Source organism: Carassius carassius, chromosome 49 (genome assembly GCF_963082965.1).
Source record: "Carassius carassius chromosome 49, fCarCar2.1, whole genome shotgun sequence".
Lineage (NCBI taxonomy): Eukaryota > Metazoa > Chordata > Actinopteri > Cypriniformes > Cyprinidae > Carassius > Carassius carassius.
This window is the reverse complement of record NC_081803.1, coordinates 13,599,651-13,623,187: the sequence shown is the minus strand read 5'-3', so window position 1 is coordinate 13,623,187 and position 23,537 is coordinate 13,599,651. Positions and strand designations below refer to the sequence as shown.

The window sequence follows — 23,537 nt, the reverse complement described above, 5'->3', positions numbered from 1 at the left end:
TTGTGCCCAAGTCTTCCCCATAAAAGGACGATTTACAAATATGAAAATTGTTATTTATTCCCCCTCGTGTCATGTTGTGTCCTTCTTCTGCAAATCACAAAAGAAGGCATTTTGAAGAAACTGATTCTGCCATTCAATGAAAATCAGTGTGGTCCAAAACAACACTGAACCCTATTGACTTTCATTGTATGGAAAAAATAAAATCTGTTGTATTTTGCAGAATAAAGAACTTTATACAGGTTTGGAATGATTATGGAATTCTATTTTGGTTGAACTATCCCTCTACATACAAAAGTAATACGTTTCTCTTCTAGTGGAGCTCATTAACTCTGATACGCTGAGCAGTGATACTGGTTTTCTGTTAAAAATGGCATCGAAAATGCAGTCTTTTGACTGCTGTGGATGTTCTTTACTGAGAAGAGTTACAAAAGGTCATTATCTAGCGCAGTGCAGGAGTAACCTCAGTCCTTTCACTCCAGACAGAGAGAAAAGCACGATCAGATTACAGAGACACTGAATAAGAGGTCATCTGCTCCGAAGCTTTGAACATTACCACTGTAGTGCCCATAATGCATCAGTGGATGTAAGTTCTAGAAGATCTGAGGGATCTGGAACTGATTTTTTTCCACAATGGTTTTGTGCTGTGTGGGCCAGTCAGTTAGCTAGAACAACTCCATATTGTCAGAAGAATCCTCTTGCGTTTGGCTTTGAAGCCCTGCAGAGTCACCAAGCCTACAATCGTTTTACCCTTAAAAGTGTTCATAAATAGCATAAAATGAACACTCTCACTTTTGGCTTTTTTAGAAATTGAATTGTATACCCCTTGCTTTGTTTTTCTTGCGAGAGCTGTATTTAACTCAAGGCAGAATGAGGAGTACAGATATGTTATTTCTGTCAAGGAAAAACACTGCTTTTTCACAAGTGGGAACAACTGATGCTGACAGGGCACTTCAGTGTTAGCCAGACAGACAGAATGAAAGAAAGAACACGTTTTCAGAGGCAAGCAAGGGGGTGAAAGGAAACCGTTCCCTGCAGGGTGGAAGCTGTCATACAGCCCGACTTGGGTCTTTGGTGCTTTTCTTTTTTTCTTTTGTTAGTTGTGTCTTGGATGAGTTACTAAATGGAAATGGAAGTTTGGAATCAAAGTGTGTTTTTTTTTTTTTTTAGCCTGACATAGAATATCATACAAAACCTAGTGAGCTGCCCACCTATCATCTACCATCTCTTCCATCTTTATTTGACCCTCTAACTTTAGCACTCACTATTCTTATTCTACGTTTAAGCATTTAAGCTAACAGAGACTTGTTATAGCACTTATATATCACTGATCTTTTGTTGTTTTTGATTGCTTCTATTGTCCTCATTTGTAAGTCGCTTTGGATAAAAGCGTCTGCTAAATGACTAAATGTAAATGTAATGTAAATGTACCTAAAGGAATATTTTATTGCTCAGAGGTTTGTTATGAATAGCTCAAGGCAAGTCCTTAAAAAAAACAATATGTATGTATATATTTCCAGTTTTTGGAATATCTGTAAAGAATTCAATGATTGGGAATCAGTTTAGTATAGGGGCCAATTCTCACTATTAACTAGTTGCTTATTAGCATGCATATTACTAGCATATTGGCTGTTTTATTAGTACATATAAAGCACATATTTTGCATGACCATATTCTACATCCCAAATCCTACCCAATACCTAAACTTAACAAGTACAGTACTAACTGTTAATAAGCAGTGATTAGGATTTTATTGAGACAAAAGTCATAGTTAATAGTTAGTTAATAGAGAACTGGACCCTAAAATAAAGTGTGACTGATGAATTCATAAAAAAATCCAAAATGCTGGAGATATATGCAAACATCTCAATTTGCTCTACGTTTAATTCTATTGATAAGAAGCAGCTTTTTAAGCAATCTTGTTTTGTTCATACTTCATGTTTTTTATGCCTACCAAGGCTGCATTTATTTTAACCAAAAATACAGTAAGAATAGTGGTTTAGAATTTAATGCTATTATTATAATTCTAATATTAGAATTATTAGAATTTAAGTTGGCATTTCTGTTTCCTATTTTATTACTGTGTATATTAAAATGTAATTTATTCATTTGCACTTTTGGGAACGTTACTTTAAAAAAGTAATTAGTTATAGTTACTCACTACTTGTTCCAAAAAGTAACTGAGTTAGTAACTGAATTACTTTATAATAAAAGTAACTCGTTACCAGGGAAAGTAACTATTTGCATTACTGTTAAAAAAAAAAAAAGTTGCTATATGTCAAAGAATTATAATACATAATACATAACTTTCAATATTTATTGCACGTCAACAGACAGCAATAGTTTTATCCTGCACTTCCAAGTATTATCTTTGTAAGAAAAGTGTTTTTGGCCACTAGCTTTGTAGATGCGTGTGTCACATATTACATGTACACATTAAATGCACGTTCATGCCTTTGACCACAATGAATTTGAATTAGTGCTTATATCTCCACCTTGAAAATGCCATCTTTTCATCGGATTGCTCCTGACTCGCCATCTCTGCTGCTGCTGCAAATCTCGCATGCGTACGTGTGTGTGTGTGTGTTTGACGCCGCTGGCATAAAAACACTGGCTCTGATTGGCTACCATGAAACACATGACTCTGCCTTAGCCAATCATAATCGCTTATCTCGTTATTAACCCACCTCCTCACTCGCTGTGTGAGCCAGGGGTGCGTTCGGATTACATAGTTTATTAATTTATTTTATTAGTTTATTAACCGCATTTAACGTCCAGTAATGTTAATGGCGTTATAACGACGGGAAAAGTAATTAGTTAGATTACCCCGTTACTGAAAAAATAACGTCGGTACCTATTCCAAACACTGTTCATTTGTTAGGAAATACTTCAGTGTCACATGATCCTTCAGAAATCATTCGAATATGCTGATCTGGTGCTCAAATAATACAATTCTTATTATTATCAATGCTGAAAATATTGAGAAATGCTGTTTAATAGTTTTTTTTGGATTCATTAATAAATATAATAGAACAGCATTTTTTTTTTGCATCAATGTAAAAGTCTTTCACTTTTTATCAATTTAACATGTCCTTGCTTTAAAAAAAAATATTAATTTCTTCTGAACGGTAGTGTACAAGGCAATCCCAGAAAGCATTGCAATTAGCATTTAAAAGTGTATTTTATCCAGTACTGGATAATATCAATACAAAACAGGTTATCTAATTGAAAATAAAATAGTTAATATTTGTGTCAATGTGATTTCTGTATGCCTATTAGAGCGTCAAGTTGTTAGCAACATGCTATTGTAAGTCTTTTGAAATCAACTTGTGTTTTTCACACATTCTTAAAAGTAGATGCCTATGTAGACAGTGAAAAGCTAGATTTTGGGTTTTGCAACAGTTATAAAATTAACTTTTCTAGGCTTCTAAGCCAGATAAGTGTGTCAGAACATTCTGTATTCAGTGGAAAACCAGACGTTTAATACACACCGGGTTAGATTAGTCAGACTTTGTGTGAGGGAGAAACCGGAAGAGATTCTGTCTTCTTTCCACTAAAGATGATGGATTAGTTTCATCATTTGCACAACGTCGTGAAATAATCCATGGCATGCTTCCTCAACTGCCCTCTTTTTTTGCATGTCTAAGAGCTGAGACAATAAATATGAAATAAACCCATGTAGCAGCGATTCACACCAGATTAATCCCGATGCACTGAAACGCTTCTTCAACTGTGCTCATTTTAAGCTGTCCAAAAAAGTGGGTTCTATTCCTAACTCTGACAGGACTGATTTTAGCCCATGCATGTTACTGGATCCTCAAGGGGGAGTATTTAAAACAGCACAAGCTCTCGGAGTAACCTCATTTAAGCAGATGATGTTATTGTTTTTAATTATGCAGTAAATATACAGTTTATGAATTTGGTAGGGATTGCCTGACAGCTAGGCATTGTAAACATATGCCCTGTATTGGTGTAGATAACCTGCAATACTGTAAAGCGTTTAATCGGTTACACTCTAAAGATTGTATTAATTGCATGTAGGGGATTTTAATTGCAGTGCTGAGCACTGAAGCATGGCCCTTCCACACTTTCTGTCTGCATGACTGTTCAACGCTGACAACTGCCTGTCATAGCAAGTCTCTCTGGGGATAGACGCAGTGTTTGAAGACACATTTTGTTGGCGATGAATCTGCATACGAGTTTGTGGCTGTGTATTCACTAACCACTAACTCTCCCAGAGGGAGTGTGAAGGGGTCGGTTCCTTGCACGTGGTATGACTTAGGAGGAAATGAAGTTCCATGAATAATTTTTAGCTTCAGCACTTTTGTTTAGCCTGTGTGAGTGGCTGAGTCTGACACTTCTGACCTGTCTCTACCCAGCCAGCCAGTGTGGCACCTTCACAGCTCTGTCTACTGCTATTCTGTCAAATACACCATCTGTGATACTTCGAGGAAGAGATCTCCAGAAAGACTTATAGATATCTTAACAGATGGTATTCTATCTATAATTTGGAATAGTTGTAGTTGATTTTATGGCTGAGCAGTTATGTGTTTTTTTTTCTCCATAGCTAACTTAAGATAAATGAATGTTTATCTCTGATAATGATTTAATAATTAAATAAAATGGAAAATATATTATTATAGTAGCCGTAGTAGTAGTAAAGATTTTTTTTATGTTATTGTTTGTATCATCTGTGACATTTTGAGGAAGATACTTGGATTAGAGTTAAACTAGGAAGTTACAGGTGACTTTATGAATTTTTATCCCTGGCAATAATATTAACAACCAAATTGATATTATTGTGTTAAGATTGTTAGCAGTATTATTTTTGTTAACATTGTTGTTAACATTTATTATTAATATTATTACACTTTTTATTATTTTATTGTGCCCTTACTTAAAGTATGAATTTCTGTGGATTTTATTCAGTACATATCAATAAAATAGTTTTTATTTAACTGAAAATATGGTACTTCTAATATTATTATTATTATTATTATTAGTGGTGGTAGTGGTAGTAGTAGCATTATTGTTTTCATATATATATATATATATATATATATATATATATATATATATATATATATATATATATATATATATATATATATATATATATATATATATATATATATATATATATATATATATATATATATATATATATATATATATATATATATATATATATATATATATATATACACACAGTACAGACCAAAAGTTTGGACACATTACTATTTTTAATGTTTTTGAAAGAAGTTTCTTCTGCTCATCAAGCCTGCATTTATTTGATCAAAAATACAGAAAAAAAATTAATATTGTGATATATTATTACAATTTAAAATAATTGTTTTTAAATGTATTATACTTTAAATTATCATTTATTTCTGTGATGCAAAGCTGAATTTTTAGGATCATTATCACATGATCCTTTAGAAATCATTCTAATATGATGATTCATTATCAAAGTTGGAAACAGTTCTGCTGCTTAATATTTTTTCAGAACATGGGATACTTTTTTAGGATACTTTGATGAATAAAAAGTTAAAAAAAAAAAAAAAAAAAGCTATGTTTTTAAAATATAAATATTTTGTAATAACAATATACACTACTGGTCAGTAATTTGGGGTCAGTAATTTTTTTTTTTTTCTTTTTTTTAAATAAAATCAATACTTTTATTCAGCAAGGATGTGTTAAATTGATAAAAAGTGATAGTAAAGAAAATATATTATTAGAATATATATTATTCACATTTTTTTTTTATTTTGAATAAATGCAGTTCTTTTTAACCTTTTATTCATCAAATATATTAGACAGCAGAACTGTTTCCAACACTCATAATAAATCAGAATATTAGAATGATTTCTAAATGATCATGTGATAGACTGGATGTTACATGTGACACTGAAGGCTGGAGTAATGATACTGAAAATTCAGCTTTGCATCACAGGAATAAATTTTTTTTTTTTAAGTATATTCAAATAGAAAACTATTATTTTAAGTTGTGATAATATTTCACAATATTAAAGTTTTTTCTGTATTTTTGATCAAATAAATGCAGGCTTGATGAGAAGAAGAAACTTCTTTCAAAAACATAAAAAATAGTAATGTTTCCAAACTTTTGGTCTGTACTGTATATATATATTCATTTGCAAACTTATTATTTTTATTATGTGAATTTATTTGGCCCGTATTTCAAAGAGCTGGCATTCTCATCCACTTGCTTTGTCTTTGAAAATCATGGCCTGTTTAGTGCTGGTAGAGGCATTATGTATTTTTTAAATCCTTTCCCTAAATCTTCTCCCTGTCATACCACATTAGCATGCATATGACACCTCCATTCTCTCAAAACCCCATGCTGTTTCTGTAACATTGTTTTAACTGGTAATTATTTATCACAGCCTAAGGCACATTCTGTTAGTTGCTTTCACTTTTTGTTGCTACATATTTTTAGAGTGAAATCTCTTGAGACAGCGTGTTTCAGTAACATCTCATTTTCCACATATATATTCATTTTTTTATATTTAGAGAGAGAGGAATCATAAGATTCATAGTATTACATATCATAAAGTCAATATTTCAGTCCTTGCATCAGCCCAGGTTAGAAATACAGTCCGAATTACCTCTCCAGTTTGCTTTGAGGTCTCTCTAGACTAGTGTTCTAAATTAAAGTGACAATGGATGTGTTTCAGATTTGACCTCCAGTGTCAGTAATATGGCTCCTGCTTGACCTCTTGACAGCAACCTCAATGACCCCTGTGGCCAAGCTCCCTATTGGGCCTTGTTCTGTTTCAACATGCATGTCGCCTCCAAGCTGTGATGCAGCCTACGCTCAACGACTCTACGAGAAAAAGCCAGCAGGCAAGCAGGGAGCCAATCAGAAAATTGATCTGAGACAGCTGCATTGATGCAGATTGCATCTTTTGGATTTTATTAGACTTTTGTGATGAAAAAGACAAAAAGAAATAAAAAAGGGAGAGACTAAGTCAGTGTTGGGGTGAGATAAAAGAGTGACTGAGGTAAAATGTGAGACAAGAAGTAGAATGTGAGACAAATAGAGTTCAGTTTGTTAGGCGCATTAGTAGGGAAGGTACAAATGCTATCAGCCCTTCGGCTTGATGAATTAGTGGGAAATTTAAGGTGAGCTAAAGGAGAAAGAACTTCCTTAGTATAAATGCATGTTGTCAGAGCTGACGCGTCACTCTAATCGTGTGTGAAACACCAGAAAAAAAATTGCACAGGATTGGGAAGGAGGATGCAAAATCAATTAGCCGGTGAAGGTTAAAGGTGACAGCATTGCACATTCACAGGCGCCTGATAAAGGGCAATAGCACGGAAATAATCAATACCCATCAGCCCAGCCGTGCTCCGACAACTTAAGGCTGATCATCACTTTAGTTTATATTCCACCATCGCTGCTAAAAATTCCAAACCCTGTCTATCACGCAGCTTCCTTTACTAATAGGGGAACTAAAAAAAAAGAAAAGCAGGAAAAATATACAAAACAACTTATTTTTGAGTACAACCAATTGACTAGTAAGTCGTAACTCTTTTGGGTTCATCCGACCTCATTCAGGCACATTTCTTGTGCATGAAAACAGTTATTCAGAACGAAACTGAACACAGGTCTTGGGCAACATTTTATAAAATTGCTTCATTTTAAACACAATTTAACAGGATTAAAGTGATATAATTCATCACACACCCACGCACACACAATATGTGTTAGGTCTTGGTTGGAACTGTTCAAGGCCTCGTGATGTTGCTGGGTAGATAGATGGCTGCAGGGAAGATAAGACCAGCAGATTAGCATCCATCATGAACAACCATTGATCAAACTCACACTAAGGGCAAGAGCCAATCAGCTGTGGCAGAAAGAAAGCCAACACGGTCTCATCAAAGAGACTGAGAAAGAGAAAGTGAACGAGATGGAGAGATAGATGAGACAAACCCATTGGCCACCCAATGATGCTCTTGGGAGTTTGAGAGGTCCTCATTTATATCCAGACCCTCAATAATGGACAGAAAATGTACATTAGGCGAAAGAGGCCAGATTGCTAATATATTAATGTATATTTGCTCTCGATTCACCCGCATATCCCCCAACAACATAAGGGCTCTTCATCACTGTATCAGATGTGCTATCATGTGCTTTAAAGCCTCTCTGCAGGCACAGAGAAGAAAAGACTTTAATAATAATTAAGCTCTTTATATCCATCTCTCTTTGCTCAGAAAGACCAGCACTGGAACCTCTACCTTCAGTAATTATATGTATTTGGTTATAGCCCTACTTGAGATTTCAAAAGCCCTGCTTTGTGTCAAAGCAGTCCTAAAATGCGATGTGGATTATTTTTGGGCTTGCTTTTCAAAGCAAATTCTGTTTATGGGTAAAGGTGTCAGTGTTGGTTTTGTTACATATTTTCCACTAAATATAGTGAGGGTTAATGTATGACCTTTGACTTAGTTTAAACAGACTTCATACCTCAGAGTGCTGTTTGCATAGTAAAGACACTCTACACTAACCTTATCTTCTTGTGCAGAACTGGTACCAGGATGTGGCACTATGTACAATATCAGCTATGACAGCTTTACTGCATGCCGCCAGCAGAACTAACACACACACAGTTCTTCTCCTTGGGAGACTCAAGTTTAAACTAAACAAAGCTGCCAGACTCTGTAACTGTAGGATGGTCTCACCTTGGAGGAGGTATATAGATAGCAGAACATTCCAGAAGCGCATATAGACTCTTTAGGGTCTTGATTTGTTGTGTGTGGATCTGCAGCTTCATAAGTTTCTTTTCTCCTCTTCAGTTCCTCCTCAGATCGTGGTGCGTCCGCGGGATCAGATCTCTGCCCAAGGCCGTACTGTCACTTTTCTTTGTGGAACGAAGGGAAATCCCCCTCCTGCTGTGTTCTGGCAGAAAGAAGGCAGTCAGGTAAGAGACAACAGTACACAGATGCACGCCGGGGAACCCTTACAGTCAGTGTCAAAACACATCAAGGTATCTGCTGAATACTTTCATTCTGCTTCCTTAAAGAAAGGGTTGAACTCTAGGGTAGTGACCAAGGATATTAGTAAAAAAAAAAATATATATTTATATATATATATATATTGTTTTGAAAGGAATGACAATCTAAAAGACAACATCAAATCTCTTACAGATGGGTTTGGCCATGCTGAAATTCATACAAATTGTGTGTATACAAAAATTTACAAGATAGTGGATGGTATAGAGGAAAAAAATGTGTGACCAGACTGTCTAAATCTTTTTTGAGGTCACTCGAAATTCATTCTTATGCAAGATGTTAGCACACTGTGGATCTATGAGTGACACTTCTAAGATTGTGCGTGGGAAGGCAAGTCTAGTACCCATATAGGCTGGCAATCTGATGGATTTATTTTTCATTATTCAACTGATCTCACCTGGAGGATGAGTTTCTCAAGAAGCGCTTTTGCTCTGAAAACAAATGTCTGGCTGTCTGTCTTTGACTCATGAGTGTTGTCACTTGTAATCATATGCTGGCTGACATGACAGCAAACATATAATTTCAAGTGTCAGTACGTACAATATATTTGACCGCTGACAGAATCTTTCTCATGCATAACTGAACTTGAAACTTGAGTTTTGTGTGTGTTTACAGTATGTAATCTGTATGTTGGTGAATCTCAAAAAATGTATTTATTTTTATTCAGTGTAACATTATAAGAAGAAAGAAGCACTACTTTTTTCAAAGTGTTTCAGAGTCAAACAAAGAGAAAGAAATAGAAAGAGGATGCCTTGCAGCCAGTTTAGAGACTGGTGACAGGCCATTCACCGGGTTAGAAGGAACTGTGGGGTTTCGGCAGGAGCTTGTTCACATTCGTGTCTCCTTATTGGGTCAGAGGAGGATAGAACATGTCCCTGGGCCCACCTAGATAACACACTCATGTCCCAATTAATAAAGCACAGCAGAAGAATTAAGAAATAAGCCTGTGATATAAGGAAGGTTCCCATATCCCTCCCTCCATCCTTTCTTGTATGCCTTCATCCTTCCTTTTTTTTGAGCAGAGTGTGTCATAGGCCAGAGGTGATCAAATGTCTGCTGTACACCAGGCCATGAACTCTTCTCCGGTTAATCTCTTGTCTATTCTTTGTTTTTTTTTCTGTGTGTGCATGTGTGGCCGATCTGTGAGGTCAGTGGATATAGAACAGTATTGAGGATGAGGGTGTGTCCAGTCAGAGCCAGAGGGCCGTGGGTGAGGGGATCACTGGATTATCCCCAAAAATGAAACAGAGACACACACACACTGCCAAATAGGAACAATAGGGCAGCTGTCAGTGTTGAAGCATCGTGTTAAAGGAGGAAGACTCCTTAAAATCCTTCGGCCTTGTCTTTTGTGTGTCTGGCATTCGTCCTGACCCCCCTATCTAAAACACCAGCTGAGATATTGCAGCTATTGTTTGGCCCATTTGTGGACATGAATCTCAGCTGTCAACTAAATTTATACCCGAGTATCACATTGAATGCTTAGTGATTTTCTATTAATGTAAATGCAAATCAGGCATTTCATCCAAGCTCTTCAATCTAAGTGATTGTGATGAGTCACAAATTATATTATCCCATATCTTTTTGAATTTATTTGCAATTTGTATCAGTCATGAACAGTGCCACAAGGGGCTGCATGTTAATATGATTTTATTGTTGTTTAGGGTGTGGTAAAATCATGTTTGCTCACAGGCTGGAGTGAATTATTTGATTTAATAAAACAACAGCAATAAAATGCTTATGTGATAAAATTTTATACATATTGGTTATCATATTCCATATGGTAAAAAAAAAATTGCAATGAGTTATTGTTTTTTTAAGATAGACTGTTTATTAGTGAATACATACTGGTTTATCATATTTCATATTGTAAAAATAAAACAAATTTAAATAAATTTAAAATAAACAGTCTTCAAAGAGTTATTGTTTTTATAAGATAACAGCATATAAATGATCATTTTAATACATTTTAACAAAATTTTATATTGACTTGCTATTAATATGAAATAATGCTAATATATTATTTCTAATAAAAAAATAATAATAAATATAATATATAATATAAAATATAATTTTAAACTGTAATTATTAAAAGAAAATAATAATTTTACACAATGTAAGAATATAATTAAATGTATTAATAATAATAGTCAAATCCTAGCCTGTTTATAGTTGATGCATTAATATAGAGTTTAACTGACGTGTGCTGCTGTTTTATCTCTTCAAATGACTTGTCCGATCAGATTTAGGTGGGACTGTGATAATTTTTTGGTAAATAAAGAATACAATGAAAAAGTTTGATATTGGTCTTTTGTGAGTTGATCTATTTCTGTTTAGCTAAAGATCATCAACTTTAAATGTGATTTATCATGTTTAGTCTTTTTGTTGTTGTTTTTATTTTAGGTCCTGCTGTTTCCCAGTCAGCCACCTTCACAGTCAGGTCGTTTTTCCGTGTCGTTAAGCGGAGAGTTGACCATTACAGATGTGCACAGCGAGGATTCTGGGTACTACATCTGTCAGGCCATCAGTGTGTCAGGCAGCATCTTGACCAAAGCCCTGCTGGAAGTGGAAAGCAGTGAGTAAATACTTTAAACTAGCTTTGGACACACATGCATACCGTTGCCCTTTCATATACCCCCACCAGCTACATCAAACACCGGCGGTTGGCGTGTATTGATATTTTAATATCACGCTAACTAGATTAAAGGTCCAGAACTGTACATGTAATTGAATTGCTTGTGTGAGGCCTTATAACAAAGATTTTTTGTTTGTGTTTGAACAAATTGCCGCTTTGCTCGCCATAGCGTTTTTGCTCTAAACCAAAATAAATTACAAATCTTCAAAGCTGTCCCAGATTAAAATTTCTGCATTCTGCAAATGGGAGAACAGCAGGAAGCTCTGGAGATGTAATCAGAAAGGACAGGGCACAATCGAGGTATGCAAATAACCCCAGGAACATATGCCGCCTCTGTCGTCATGCTCCCTGGTAACAGAATAAACGTTTTATGTGTACTCCACGTGTGTGTGCATGTACTTGAAAAAACTTTGCCAAAGAGTCTAGTATCAACACAGTCTGCTGTATGTTTGCTAAAAATCTAACTTCTGATATGATTTCCCAGAAACCCCTGTGCCTGTTGTGGCCTCTAAGGATGATGACCCTGACATGTTGGCATCATCTGACTGATATTTGTTGTAATTTTCTTACATGGTACACAATAAAATGACCTATAGAAGGCATGCGCTGCACTGAGTCACTGCTCCCAAGGACGTGGTTCTCGTGCCTATGATTTTCACATCATGTAGAAACACAACATGGTTTTGTTTGAGCGATACAGCCCTTGTTTTCTTTCTGACCTTATGGTCTTTTCTTTTTTCTTACCGCAGTGGAGTGAAAATGTCAGAGATGCAGGCTGCCTTTCCCAGGTGCTTGGTTTTTTTCAAATGAGAATGCTAAAGTAACTGAATTGTCAATTATTTATATATGGACTTTTCTCCTCACTTAGGTCAACAGACAGTAGGTTTTTCAGTTGTAGTCAAACAAATAATAAATTATTCATGGAAACACGGCGGTGTTTAGCCATCACATTGGTCTATAGAAGGAGATGCAGTTGAAGTACAGGAAATGGAAGAATACATTGTAGAAGAACACACTGTACTACTGCTACTGTAATTATTCTAGAGTGCCTTATTGAAATGCATTATCGTGCATTTTACATGCTATATTGCCGCATACCTTTCAACCTGAAAAATATTTACAATCACCCGTGTGGAAAAGTGCAGTAAAATTACTTTTTTTTTTCATTCTATGCTGTAACATACTGTACATTAGAGATATATGCACATGGTTACATAAATATGATAATTAATGTAGACTGTGGAAATAATCTTACATAAACAGCAGTTTCTTTATAGCTTTACACGATTTCATGTTTTCTTTTCAAAAAAGTATTTAAACATTTTTTTAAGCCATTTCAGGCTATTACACTTTTAATAGGCTTTAGGCTGGTAAGATTTTTTCATGTTTGTGAAAGAAGGCTGCATTAATTTGGTTGAAAATACATAAAACATTTCTGGTTTCCGTTTTATGTCATTTATTCCTGTGATGTGATTCCTTTTCAGCATCATTGCTCCAGTCTTCAGTGTCTCGTGATCTTTCAGAAATGTTTCTAATATGCTGATTTGCATATGGCATTTCTTATTATTAATATTAATGTTGAAACCAGATTTGCAGCTTAATACCTATGTTTAAATAGTAATACATTTTTCCAGCAGTAGAAAATATATATATTTTTTAATTGTGTCAGTAGAAAACATTTCCAGTAGCTAACATTTCCAAGCATTTATTTTGCCATTAATTGTAATAATTCAGTTATATTTTTTACATGAAGGATTACATGAAGAAATAGAAAAAAAACGGAGGCAGACTAAATCCAGAAGAACTGTGGCAACATCTCCAAGATGCTCGATGGAACCTTCCTACAAAGCTACGTTACTGTGAAAAGTTTTAGGCACTCGTGTTAAAATGCTGTTAAGTGAGGATGTTTTTTTTTTTTAAATAATTTATCAGTTAACTAAATCAAATCAACATTTGTTTGTGACCACCCTTTTTGTTTAAAACCGCTTTTGTCTGAGGAAAACTTGCACATAGTTTTTCTGGTACTGTAGCTTTGCAGGTAGGTTTCTTTAAATGCCTCAGAGAAGTTGCCACAGTTCTTCTGGATTTAGTATGTTTTTTTTTTATGTTGTCCCTGTTGGACTGGATGATGGTGAGATCAGATCTCTATGTGAAGCACTGGCTGTTGTCAGACTCCTTGTGCATACAAAATTCATAAAAAATTCATAGTGTGTCTTTTTCAACAATCTTTTGTGTATAATTTGAACAAGGTGGGTGATATGGTGGTGTTACATGCGAATTTGGGTCTTGTGGCCAATGCCTCTCTCATTCTCTTCATCTTTAGCCCCATCCGACCGGATCCCTCCCATCATCCGCCAAGGACCGGCCAACCAGACGCTTGTTCCAGGCACCTCCGCCCAATTGCAGTGCCATGTGATGGGCAACCCTCTTCCGAGCATCCAATGGGAGCGCGACGGCCAGAGAATCCTGGGTAGTGATGGGCGCATTAGCCTAATGGAAAACGGCACTTTACAAATCACATCCCTGCAGGTACTTCAGTCAAGATAGTTTTTAAGTGTGCTAATGAGGGTTTGTTTTTTAGCATCTATGGCTTTTATTTTCTGAAATGCTAATCCCCATATTAATCTATGTAATATGTTTTTTTTTTGTTTTTTTATCAAGCCCTTCTTCTTTGCATGTTGTCTCTCTTCCTTGACAGACACCATATGCTATTATACTATATTCCATATGAACAGATTTCCCTTGCTGTGCATTTTCAGACATGCCGATGTGACGTTTAGACAGATGATTGCTGTAAAATGTCATTACTGCTATCAGATCAATGGCTTGGGGATAAAACACGCAATTGAGTTTACAGCAAACAGGCAGGCTTAATTAGCAGATCGATTTTAATACTTGCTCCGTGGATGGTTTTGGGGTGACCCAGCCGCTCATGAGTGAGTTGTGCACTGTGATCAAACTGGTAATTATGATTGTAATGAGAGCGTGGGCTGTCGTTAGTGTTAGTGCATGCTAGCCTAATGAAATCCATTCCTCAAGGCCTCAGGGGTGTGTGAGATTGCAGGTTTTACCTGAGGTTGTGGCACCGACGTGAACAGTCCTGATGTGTTAATTGATCGTGCCCTGGAATGATTAACAGTCACTTGTGCCTTAATTAAATACTAATTTTGGGATATAGAATAAGGTGGGGAGACTAGCAATCTTTATGTGCTCCTCTCAGCCCTGTACCCTGTGCAATTTTTTGCAAAACTTTAAATGTACCCTTGATATTCAGTACAGTGGCTTTGTGGACAGCTAGTGCCAAAAAATTGTGCCCATTTAAGTAGCAACCTCCTTTATCAGTTAGAATTTAGGCTTTTGTGTTGAGTTTTGTTTATTTGGCCTGTTAAGCATTGCATGCTTTGTTTAGATGGGCATCTTTGGCTCTGGTGTTGGCGCCTCTGTTGGTCCCCTTTAGTTCACGATTACCCTGGCATGATGGGAGAGCACAAGGGGGCACGGACACTGGGGTTTGCACAGATGGTAGTGTGTGAGGGAAGGAGAGAGAAAGGGAGAGCGCTGGGAAGGGGTGCCATTATACTGGGAAAATCACCAGAAACTGCCTGCTCTCAACTGTGCCAGGAGAGTGAAAAAAAGAATGAGTGTGTTTTAGTCAGAGAAAAAGTAATCGCTTGGAAAAGTTCACCACCAAATTCAGTGATTATTTTTTTCTCCAGTAAATTGTTCCAAAGCTTTATGGTATGGCTGAATTTTTGAAGAATATCCTGGGCCAGTATTTTATATCCTGGGCCAGAAAGTAGTGATACTTGATACATGACAAATTATTCAGTTGATTCAGTTCACATTTCACAAAATGTTTAATTGAGTAAACTAATGTTGAATCATCCAGTTCATTCAAAGTTCTGACTCAAAATAATAAATCTTTCACGATCCTGACTAACTGGTACTCAAGTATTTATCTCCTGATTTCCTTTTCCACTCATGCATTTTTAAGTGTGTTTAGCGCTGAGCTCAGAGCTGCCATCTATGATTAATCAGTCGATGCCCAGTTGCTTACCTCTCTCAGCTCTTCCAGTTTTCCACCAATGACTAGCCAGCACAGCAGAGGTCTAACCAATGAGGTTATCCACTCAAAAGAGCAAAAGGTCACAGAGAAAACTGTTTCTACACCTTGTGTTTGCTCTCCTCCTCCTCCCAGGAGAGATTCATAAGTGACCAAATAACACTCTCAACACACTCCTGTACTGCCTGAGGATATAAAGCTACTCTTCAGTACGTGGATTGAGTTTCAGACAACACGTTTTCTGGCTTTTCCGCTAATATCTGCTGTTTACGACAGCTGCTGTTTAATTCATGCTAACATGCATTATTCTAGTCTCTACATGGAAAACTAGATTAAAGACAAAACAGACACATCACAAGGAAGCCGACAGTAATTCGAGGTCATGGCGTGTGAATGTATGTGTGCATCACCGATGAGTCAAATCGTCAGACGTGTCATTGGTGCCCCTGAGCTGTCAGCACTATTAGATCGCTGTCACGGAAAGATAGATAGAGAAGAGCTTTGCTACATCTCTCACTGTCGAAAGCAATTTCTGCCTGACTTCTCCCCTCGGCCCTGTGGTAAAAATGTAATACCCCTTGCCCTCCCCACCATGCGCCAATTTGTCTTTATATTTGCTTTTTCTTACTGCCCATTCAATACACCCATGCTAGCGCAGATGATAGACATAAATATCTATAATCGAACTGAAAGATAAAAATTAACTTGGATTCCCACAATGGAAAGGTTTTAAGCCTGAAAGAGACACTAGTATGAAAACAATCTCAAACTCTGATGGATTCATCCGATTAAACTGTCCAGCCTGGTTTGCTTTTTTTAATTGTTTAAAGGGTTAGACAGTTGCATATTGATTTTAGTCTAATTTTATTAGCATACACTACCATTTTTCTTTTCCAGCATGGATGCATTACATTGATAAAAAGTCACTTTAAAGACATTTATAAAGTTTTCTATTTCAAATAAATCCAGTTCTTTGGAACGTTCTCGGTCTCGGTTTCCAGAAAATTTTTAAGAAATACAACTATTTTCAGCGTTGATAATAATGAGAACATTTATTCGTCATTCTCTGTAAAAAAGATACATTTTATAGTTTGCCTGTAATAGAAGTCATTATTTTGTCTCTGCATTAGGTATATGCCTGTGATGCTGTAGAAATATGCCAACATATGCAGCTCACTAGGTTTCACAACAGCACAGTATTTTCTTCCTGTCGCTAGCTTCAATAGTAATTACCGTTGATCCTGTATTATTGCGAAATAATAGGCAATTTTGAGGAATTTGTGCTCATTTGTCAAGATTTCCACGCTGCTCCAAGTGGAGTGAGGCAATGCATTGTGCTCAAGTTTATCCGTACAAATGCTGACCCTGAACCTGCTGTTGCTAGGAAACGGACTCCGGGGCCTACACCTGTGTTGCCTCCAGTTTGAGTGGAGAGACGAGCTGGAGTGGTGTACTCACAGTAAAAGGTAAAAAAACACACAGTTTTTTCAAGTGCTCTATCATCACCTTTATGTGGCCTTATCTATGACAAACCGCATCATATCCTCTTTAAACTGCTACAATCAGCTGAGGAAGCCACTATTGTTGTGAGTTTGCTCGGCAGATATACTGTATAAGTCCATTTACCAGATGTCAGCATATGTAGAAGTGCTGACCTGAGATCAGAAATTTCCTGTTCAGTATTGATTCCTGTTATAATGTCCTATAAATTTAGACTAATAGGGAAACAGCAACTGTTTTCTGATAGATTCTGCAAACAGAACCATAACTCATGATAACTTGGACCAATATGAAGACGGCATGCTAATATCCTAATCTTATCTTTACAGAGAGTGGCGGTCTCTCTCTACCCCCGGTTTCAGAGCCCTACCAGCTGCCCGGGCCACCCCAGAAGCCCGTCGTTACTGATGTGACCCGAAACAGTGTGACCCTGACCTGGCAACCAAACGCACATGAAGGCGGAGCGGCTGTGACCTCTTACATCATTGAGGCTTTCAGGTGAGTTAGCGCACACTGTACGCATCTCCATTCTGGTCCCTTCTTGTTTGTTTTCCTTCCTACCCAAGATAATATTGTTTCTTGCCAGAGGCTACTACAGGGGTCTATTCTTTTTTTTTTATTAATTCCCCGTCACTGTCTTAGCGTCGCTGCTCAGCCGTGACAGAGAGGGTAATACCACCGAGTGGCTGCCCCGTCCCTGACCTTTTTCCCCTGCTCTACTGCTCCTCACAGTCATGCGAGGGCAACTACATGGTGCACTTAAATCTCACATCCTGACTGCTACATGAATCACTTCCCTCAGGCGGCAGCCTACTGCCAGAGAGATCTAAATTAATAGAAACTCTATTGGTGTTCTACAGCTGAATTTCAGACACAGACTGGAGAACTCTGGCTTATTTATAGTTTTCTGAATTATTGAATGAATGAACTGAATGAATGAACTTATATTTTACACATATAAGTTTGTGCCAGTTTAGTTACCTAGCTTTACGTGACCATTTTCCCCCCTATTATTAAGAGGCTTGCAACTGCCTGTTATGTAATTGGTTTTGATTGGCTAACCTCTGCAATTCAGCATAGTTTAGGGCAGGCTAAGTTAGTGGGCAGTTATGAGTTCATGGTCATCACGATTTCTGAATTGTTTTATTTCAATTTAGTTTTTATAAATGTGCTTGGATAACCTGGTTAATCACAATAAAGGAGCTTAAATGAGTGTAACAGTCATGGCAAATAATGGACAAGGTGTCGGAATAAGAAGCTTTTCTTAGTGAAATTAAATAGAAATATTGAATATTTAATATATATATATATATATATATATATATATATATATGTATGTGTGTGTGTGTGTGTTTTACTTGTTTGCAGTTATTTGATGAAGGCCATTTTTTCTATCTAGCAGGCTCACTTACACTCAGTATGTTAATTTAATGTTTAATTCAGTCAATTTAAACATGTTTTCTGAATTTCATTTTACTTTCTAAAGACTTGGTGGAAGTAATGAGATTAATTATACTTATTTTATTCTCTTGGCAGCTCTAATAGGAACTTTTTTTTTTCTTTTATACAATGAACAGAAAAATGCATGCTCTCAAATTTTGTCAGTAAAACATGGAAACTATTTTGTAACGATTTGCTTTAATATTATCAAAAGGCCAATTGTTTAATTAGTATAATCTCACGCAATATAAATGGGTTTGTCATTCGTAAAAAAAGGCTTTTATAATTTTCAAACAGGGTCCCTCATAAGGGGATCATATTTCTACGTCCTGGGTATTAGAAATTAGCCAGCTGTTTTGGTGTTTTTTTGTTCATACAAAGTTAGCTTGAGAAGTGTGCTCGATCTGAAAGCTGAGGGTCTCTGTATGATTTGCTTATGAATTCAAATGTAGTCCACACAGACACTTGTAAGCTGCCTGAAATGGGGCTACCTCTAATTACAGAACCAAGGTCCTGCAGTTCTTAGAAGGAAGGGCTGACAGCAAACCAGCTATTCAGCAGCGGAGACACATTTTCATTCTTTCTGTATTTCATATACACACACTATGTCTCTGTCCTCTCCCTTGCCCCCCTGGGTAACAGTTAGCATGGCCCCACATCTTTATAATTGATTCTTTATAGAGTGCTGTGGGACTGAAAGAGGCGTTTGCTGTAAAATTTCCTACCCTGAGGTGCTGTGGAACACGGAACGCCTGGAAAGGGAGGTAGGAGGGTGGTGGAGAACAAATTAGGGATGGAAAAGAACAGAGATTGCAGATGAGAAGGATTTAGTCTTTTGGGTTTAAAATTATGACACCTCAATACAGAGAAAAAAAAAACAGGTTTATGTTTCAGCCCAATTTTAGAATGTACGCACTTTTATGTGCATGCAGAAGCCCAAACACGGTCCTGCTGGAGAAAAAGGAATCGTCTATGCCTCAGCCTTTCTTCCATCTAAGCTGATAGCAAAGTGACCTTGGATTTATCGCTCCTATCGGTGGGGCACTGAAGGAATATTTACGAGGTTCCCAGCATTTATGGCTTGGCCTAATTGTGCAGGTCGGGCTTTTATTGGCTTTGTGTCTGTGGCAGGAGTTGCCACGGGGGGAAAATAAACCTTGAACATGCCGCACGTGACCACTGCTCTAAACAAGGGTGATGGTTAACCACAGACAAGTGAAGAGGAATATCTCAAAGCCTTCTTGCACAGACAAATGTCTGTGCTTAACGTTCATTGTTTATTAGAGGGGGATGCGTGTTAAGAATCTTGCCCACCTGTACGCCACATCTGAGTAGCTCTCTTGGTTCTCTTTAAGTTAAGCTGGTATTCTTGTATGTTTAGGCGTGATCTGGATGTTAATAAAAAGCTGTATGTTCTTAAATTGAAGCTGAAATGTATCCCTGTACAGAATCAGCCAATGTTTTTGGTTTATATTTAATAAACTCTCAGTCCAGAATCCATTACATGCAGTGCTTTGACTGCATTATGACAAGCCTAGTCTGTGCCATAAATAAATCTATCACCACTGAGATCTTTTTTTTTCTAGTCACGCCATGCACTGTCAAGCCAAAGAGTACAAGAATAGCATCACAGAAGAGCCAGGTCATTAAACAGACACGTGTAATGACAATCAAAAGAGCGCAGATAAACATCTGACACTGACTTTGCTGCTAAACCCTCCTCTCTCTAATGCCATACAACAGCTTCAGGACAAACGTAGGTCAAAACATTGGTCTATTGATGTTTTATTCAGCTGTATTAATCTGCTGGTTTTGATACTGTAGGGCATAAATAAACACATATGTAATTGATGTTTATGTAAATATGATGAATAATTTAGTGTAGCAATATAATCTTTCAATCTTTTTTTTTTCAGCCAATCAGCAGGAAGTACATGGCAGACGGTTGCAGATTTTGTGAAATTGGAGAAGCACACGGTCACTGGACTGTCTCCGAATACCATTTACCTGTTCATTGTGCGAGCGCTCAATGCTTATGGCCTGAGTGACCCCAGCCCCATCTCAGAGCCTGTACGCACACAAGGTCTGTACACAGGGGACCAATCAATATTATGACCTTTTTAAATAGAGATCTTAAAAAATGTGTGAACGTGTAATACAAATTATATTATGTAAGTACAGTATACAAACAAATTACAGGTGGAAAGCTAAATAAATTGTGCCCGTTTTTATTATTATTATTATTATTTGGTGGTTTTGATCATTTTCATGATATATTCTACATTTGTATATTTGCATAATTTAAAGATGTTAATATCGGGTGTTCTATTGCAGATGTGAGTCCTACAGGTCAAGGTGTGGACCATCGACAGGTGCAGAGGGAGCTGGGAGAGATGGCTGTGCAGCTTCACGAACCAGCGCTGTTGACGGCATCCAGCATGAAGATCAGCTGGAATGTGAGTGCCGCTAATATCTGCACCCCAAATCAGCCCCTTAATTCTCCTGCTGGCTCACCTTATCTCACTTCTCTGTCTCGGTCTCCCTCTTTCCATCTGTCAGGTCGATCGTCAGTCTCAGTACATCCAGGGTTATCGTTTGCTTTATCGTCCTGCCGGTGGCTCCTGGTCCCAGCAGGAAGTGAAAGCTGCGAATGAGCGTAGCACTGTCATCGCTAACCTGCTCAAAGGCACGGAGTACGAGATTAAAATACGACCCTACTTTAACGAGTTCCAGGGCATGGACAGCCGCCCGCTGATGTTTCGCACGCCAGAGGAGGGTGAGAAATCTACAGCTCTTTCAGTTTCCATTAGATACACTTCTGTTTAATTTTGTTCTAATCAATTCAATTTGGGTTCATTCAGCCCAACCTGACTCAGTTCTGTTCTGTTGTACATAACATGAAGATAAATCGCTTCATTCAGTCAAAATAAAATTATGGCGAGGGCTAATGCGGTTACTTGCTTTTCAAAATGTAATTTTAATTAAATTCTCTTCCAGTTCCCAATGCCCCCCCTCGTGCTGTAACCGTGGCAACAGTCAAGCTCAGCAACAGCTCAAGCATCAGTGTATCATGGCAGCCTCCTCCCACTGAGATGCAAAATGGAGTCATCCAAGAGTATAAGGTATATATTAGATTGTAAAACTCAGACAACAGAAACAAAACTTCTTATGCCCCAAAGGAATGTAAAAAGTAACTTGTCTATTCACAGTCAAATTGAAAATGCTGCATGACGTGTCGAAATACAGTCAGCAGATTATTTGATTTGGATGTTATTAATTTAATATTTATTCTAGCTACTTAATTCTTGATAAAGCCAGTGCTATAAAATACCATGCTATTTAAATTAACTTAATTTAATAATTTAGTTCCATACCTGTAGAGCCCAATTTCTTCTAAGGAATAGTTATTTTGAATAATGTTCGTAACCAAACAGTTTTAGTTCCCATTGACTTCTATTGTAAAACACTGACAAAAATATAATGAAGGTCAATGTGAAACTGTCTCTTAAATTTTTTTTTTTTTTTTGCATATGTAAGTTCTACAGGTCCAAGGACCAGGAGTTTTTAGGTTCAGATCTAAGTCTTATCTCTTTTCAGATTTGGTGTCTAGGTAACGACTCTCAGACGCGCTACCACATCAATCAGACTGTGGACGGGAACGTGCTGACCACTTTGTTAAAGGGGCTTCTACCCGGTGTTTTGTACCAGGTGGAGGTGGCGGCAGTAACCAGTGCAGGAGTGGGCACACACAGCCAGCCTGTACCTGTGCTTATCAGTGAGTGCTTGCTAAAAAAACCAGCAGTGACTATTAAACTGAAAGAATTAAAGAGTGGAGTGATGGACTTGTGGAGTAAAAGTACCAAAAATTGTTTAAATTCTCTTTGATTTCTTTTTAAAGTCCCGCTAAGAGACTAAATTGCTTAATTATTTCCAATAAGCTGAGTCCTGTCAAGACATCTGTCTGAGTAATACTTTGATCTGTCTTTGCTCTCTTTTTCTCTCTCTCTCTCGTTTTCAGAATTGCCTGCAGAGCAGCCTACAGTCACAGGTGGAGGCAGCGAATCTGACGAGAATGTAAGTCTGGCTGAGCAGATCTCAGACGTAGTGAAGCAGCCTGCCTTCATCGCAGGCATTGGCGGGGCATGCTGGGTAATCCTTATGGGATTCAGTGTGTGGATTTATTGCAGACGGAAGAAGAGAAAAGAGCTCAGCCATTACACAGCATCATTTGCATACACACCTGCAGGTATGTGTGCACTTATTACACCAAATTACATTTGACATTAAATGATGATTTAGAAATTATTTTATATGCTTTTATTGTTTTGATTTTTTATGTATTGTATTTGTTTTTATTTGTATATTTTCAGTTTCATTTGGATATTAAGTAAAGATCATGTTCCATGAGGATATTATGTAAATGTCCTACCGTAAATATATCAAAACCTTATTTTTGATAAGTAATATTGCTTTATTTAGACAACTTCAAAGGCGATTTACTCAGTATTTAGATTTTTTTTGCACCCTTAGATTCCAGATTTTCGAATAGTTGTATCTCGGCCAGTTTTTTTCCGATCCTAATAAACCACTCATTTCTAAAAAATGACACTTAAGACTGGTTTTGTGGTCCAGGGTCACATATAATAGTTTTTCATCTTTATTTTGGTTAATGAAGATCATTTAAGATAACAATCACAACACTCACATTTAGCTTCATTATGTTTGCCTGAGGATCAGTTGTAATGTGTATATATATATTTGTTCATCTCTTTCAGTTGGTTTTCCACATGGAGAATGTTCTGGACTTAATGGAAGGTAAATGGCACTTTTAGGTTCTTAAGCATCAATTCAGAATGTAAATACATTGAATTT

At 37.0% G+C, this 23,537-nt stretch overlaps 1 protein-coding gene across 5 annotated transcripts in view; it reads left to right on the top strand.

Annotated features, from left to right (window-relative positions):
• LOC132132096 (roundabout homolog 3-like) overlaps positions 1–23,537 on the top strand; it is a 137,333-nt gene that overhangs the window by 105,489 nt on the left and 8,307 nt on the right. For 3 of the 5 annotated variants that reach the window (XM_059544347.1, XM_059544346.1, XM_059544351.1), the window contains exons 7-18: positions 8,793–8,936; positions 11,431–11,602; positions 13,986–14,191; positions 17,110–17,191; positions 17,555–17,723; positions 20,582–20,748; positions 21,000–21,121; positions 21,225–21,441; positions 21,663–21,787; positions 22,263–22,440; positions 22,684–22,911; positions 23,441–23,480. In XM_059544347.1, coding sequence (XP_059400330.1) covers positions 8,793–8,936; positions 11,431–11,602; positions 13,986–14,191; positions 17,110–17,191; positions 17,555–17,723; positions 20,582–20,748; positions 21,000–21,121; positions 21,225–21,441; positions 21,663–21,787; positions 22,263–22,440; positions 22,684–22,911; positions 23,441–23,480 — 1,850 coding nt within the window. The remainder of the gene's footprint in view (positions 1–8,792; positions 8,937–11,430; positions 11,603–13,985; positions 14,192–17,109; positions 17,192–17,554; positions 17,724–20,581; positions 20,749–20,999; positions 21,122–21,224; positions 21,442–21,662; positions 21,788–22,262; positions 22,441–22,683; positions 22,912–23,440; positions 23,481–23,537) is intronic. The other 2 variants (XM_059544350.1, XM_059544349.1) reach the window with 1 other exon arrangement.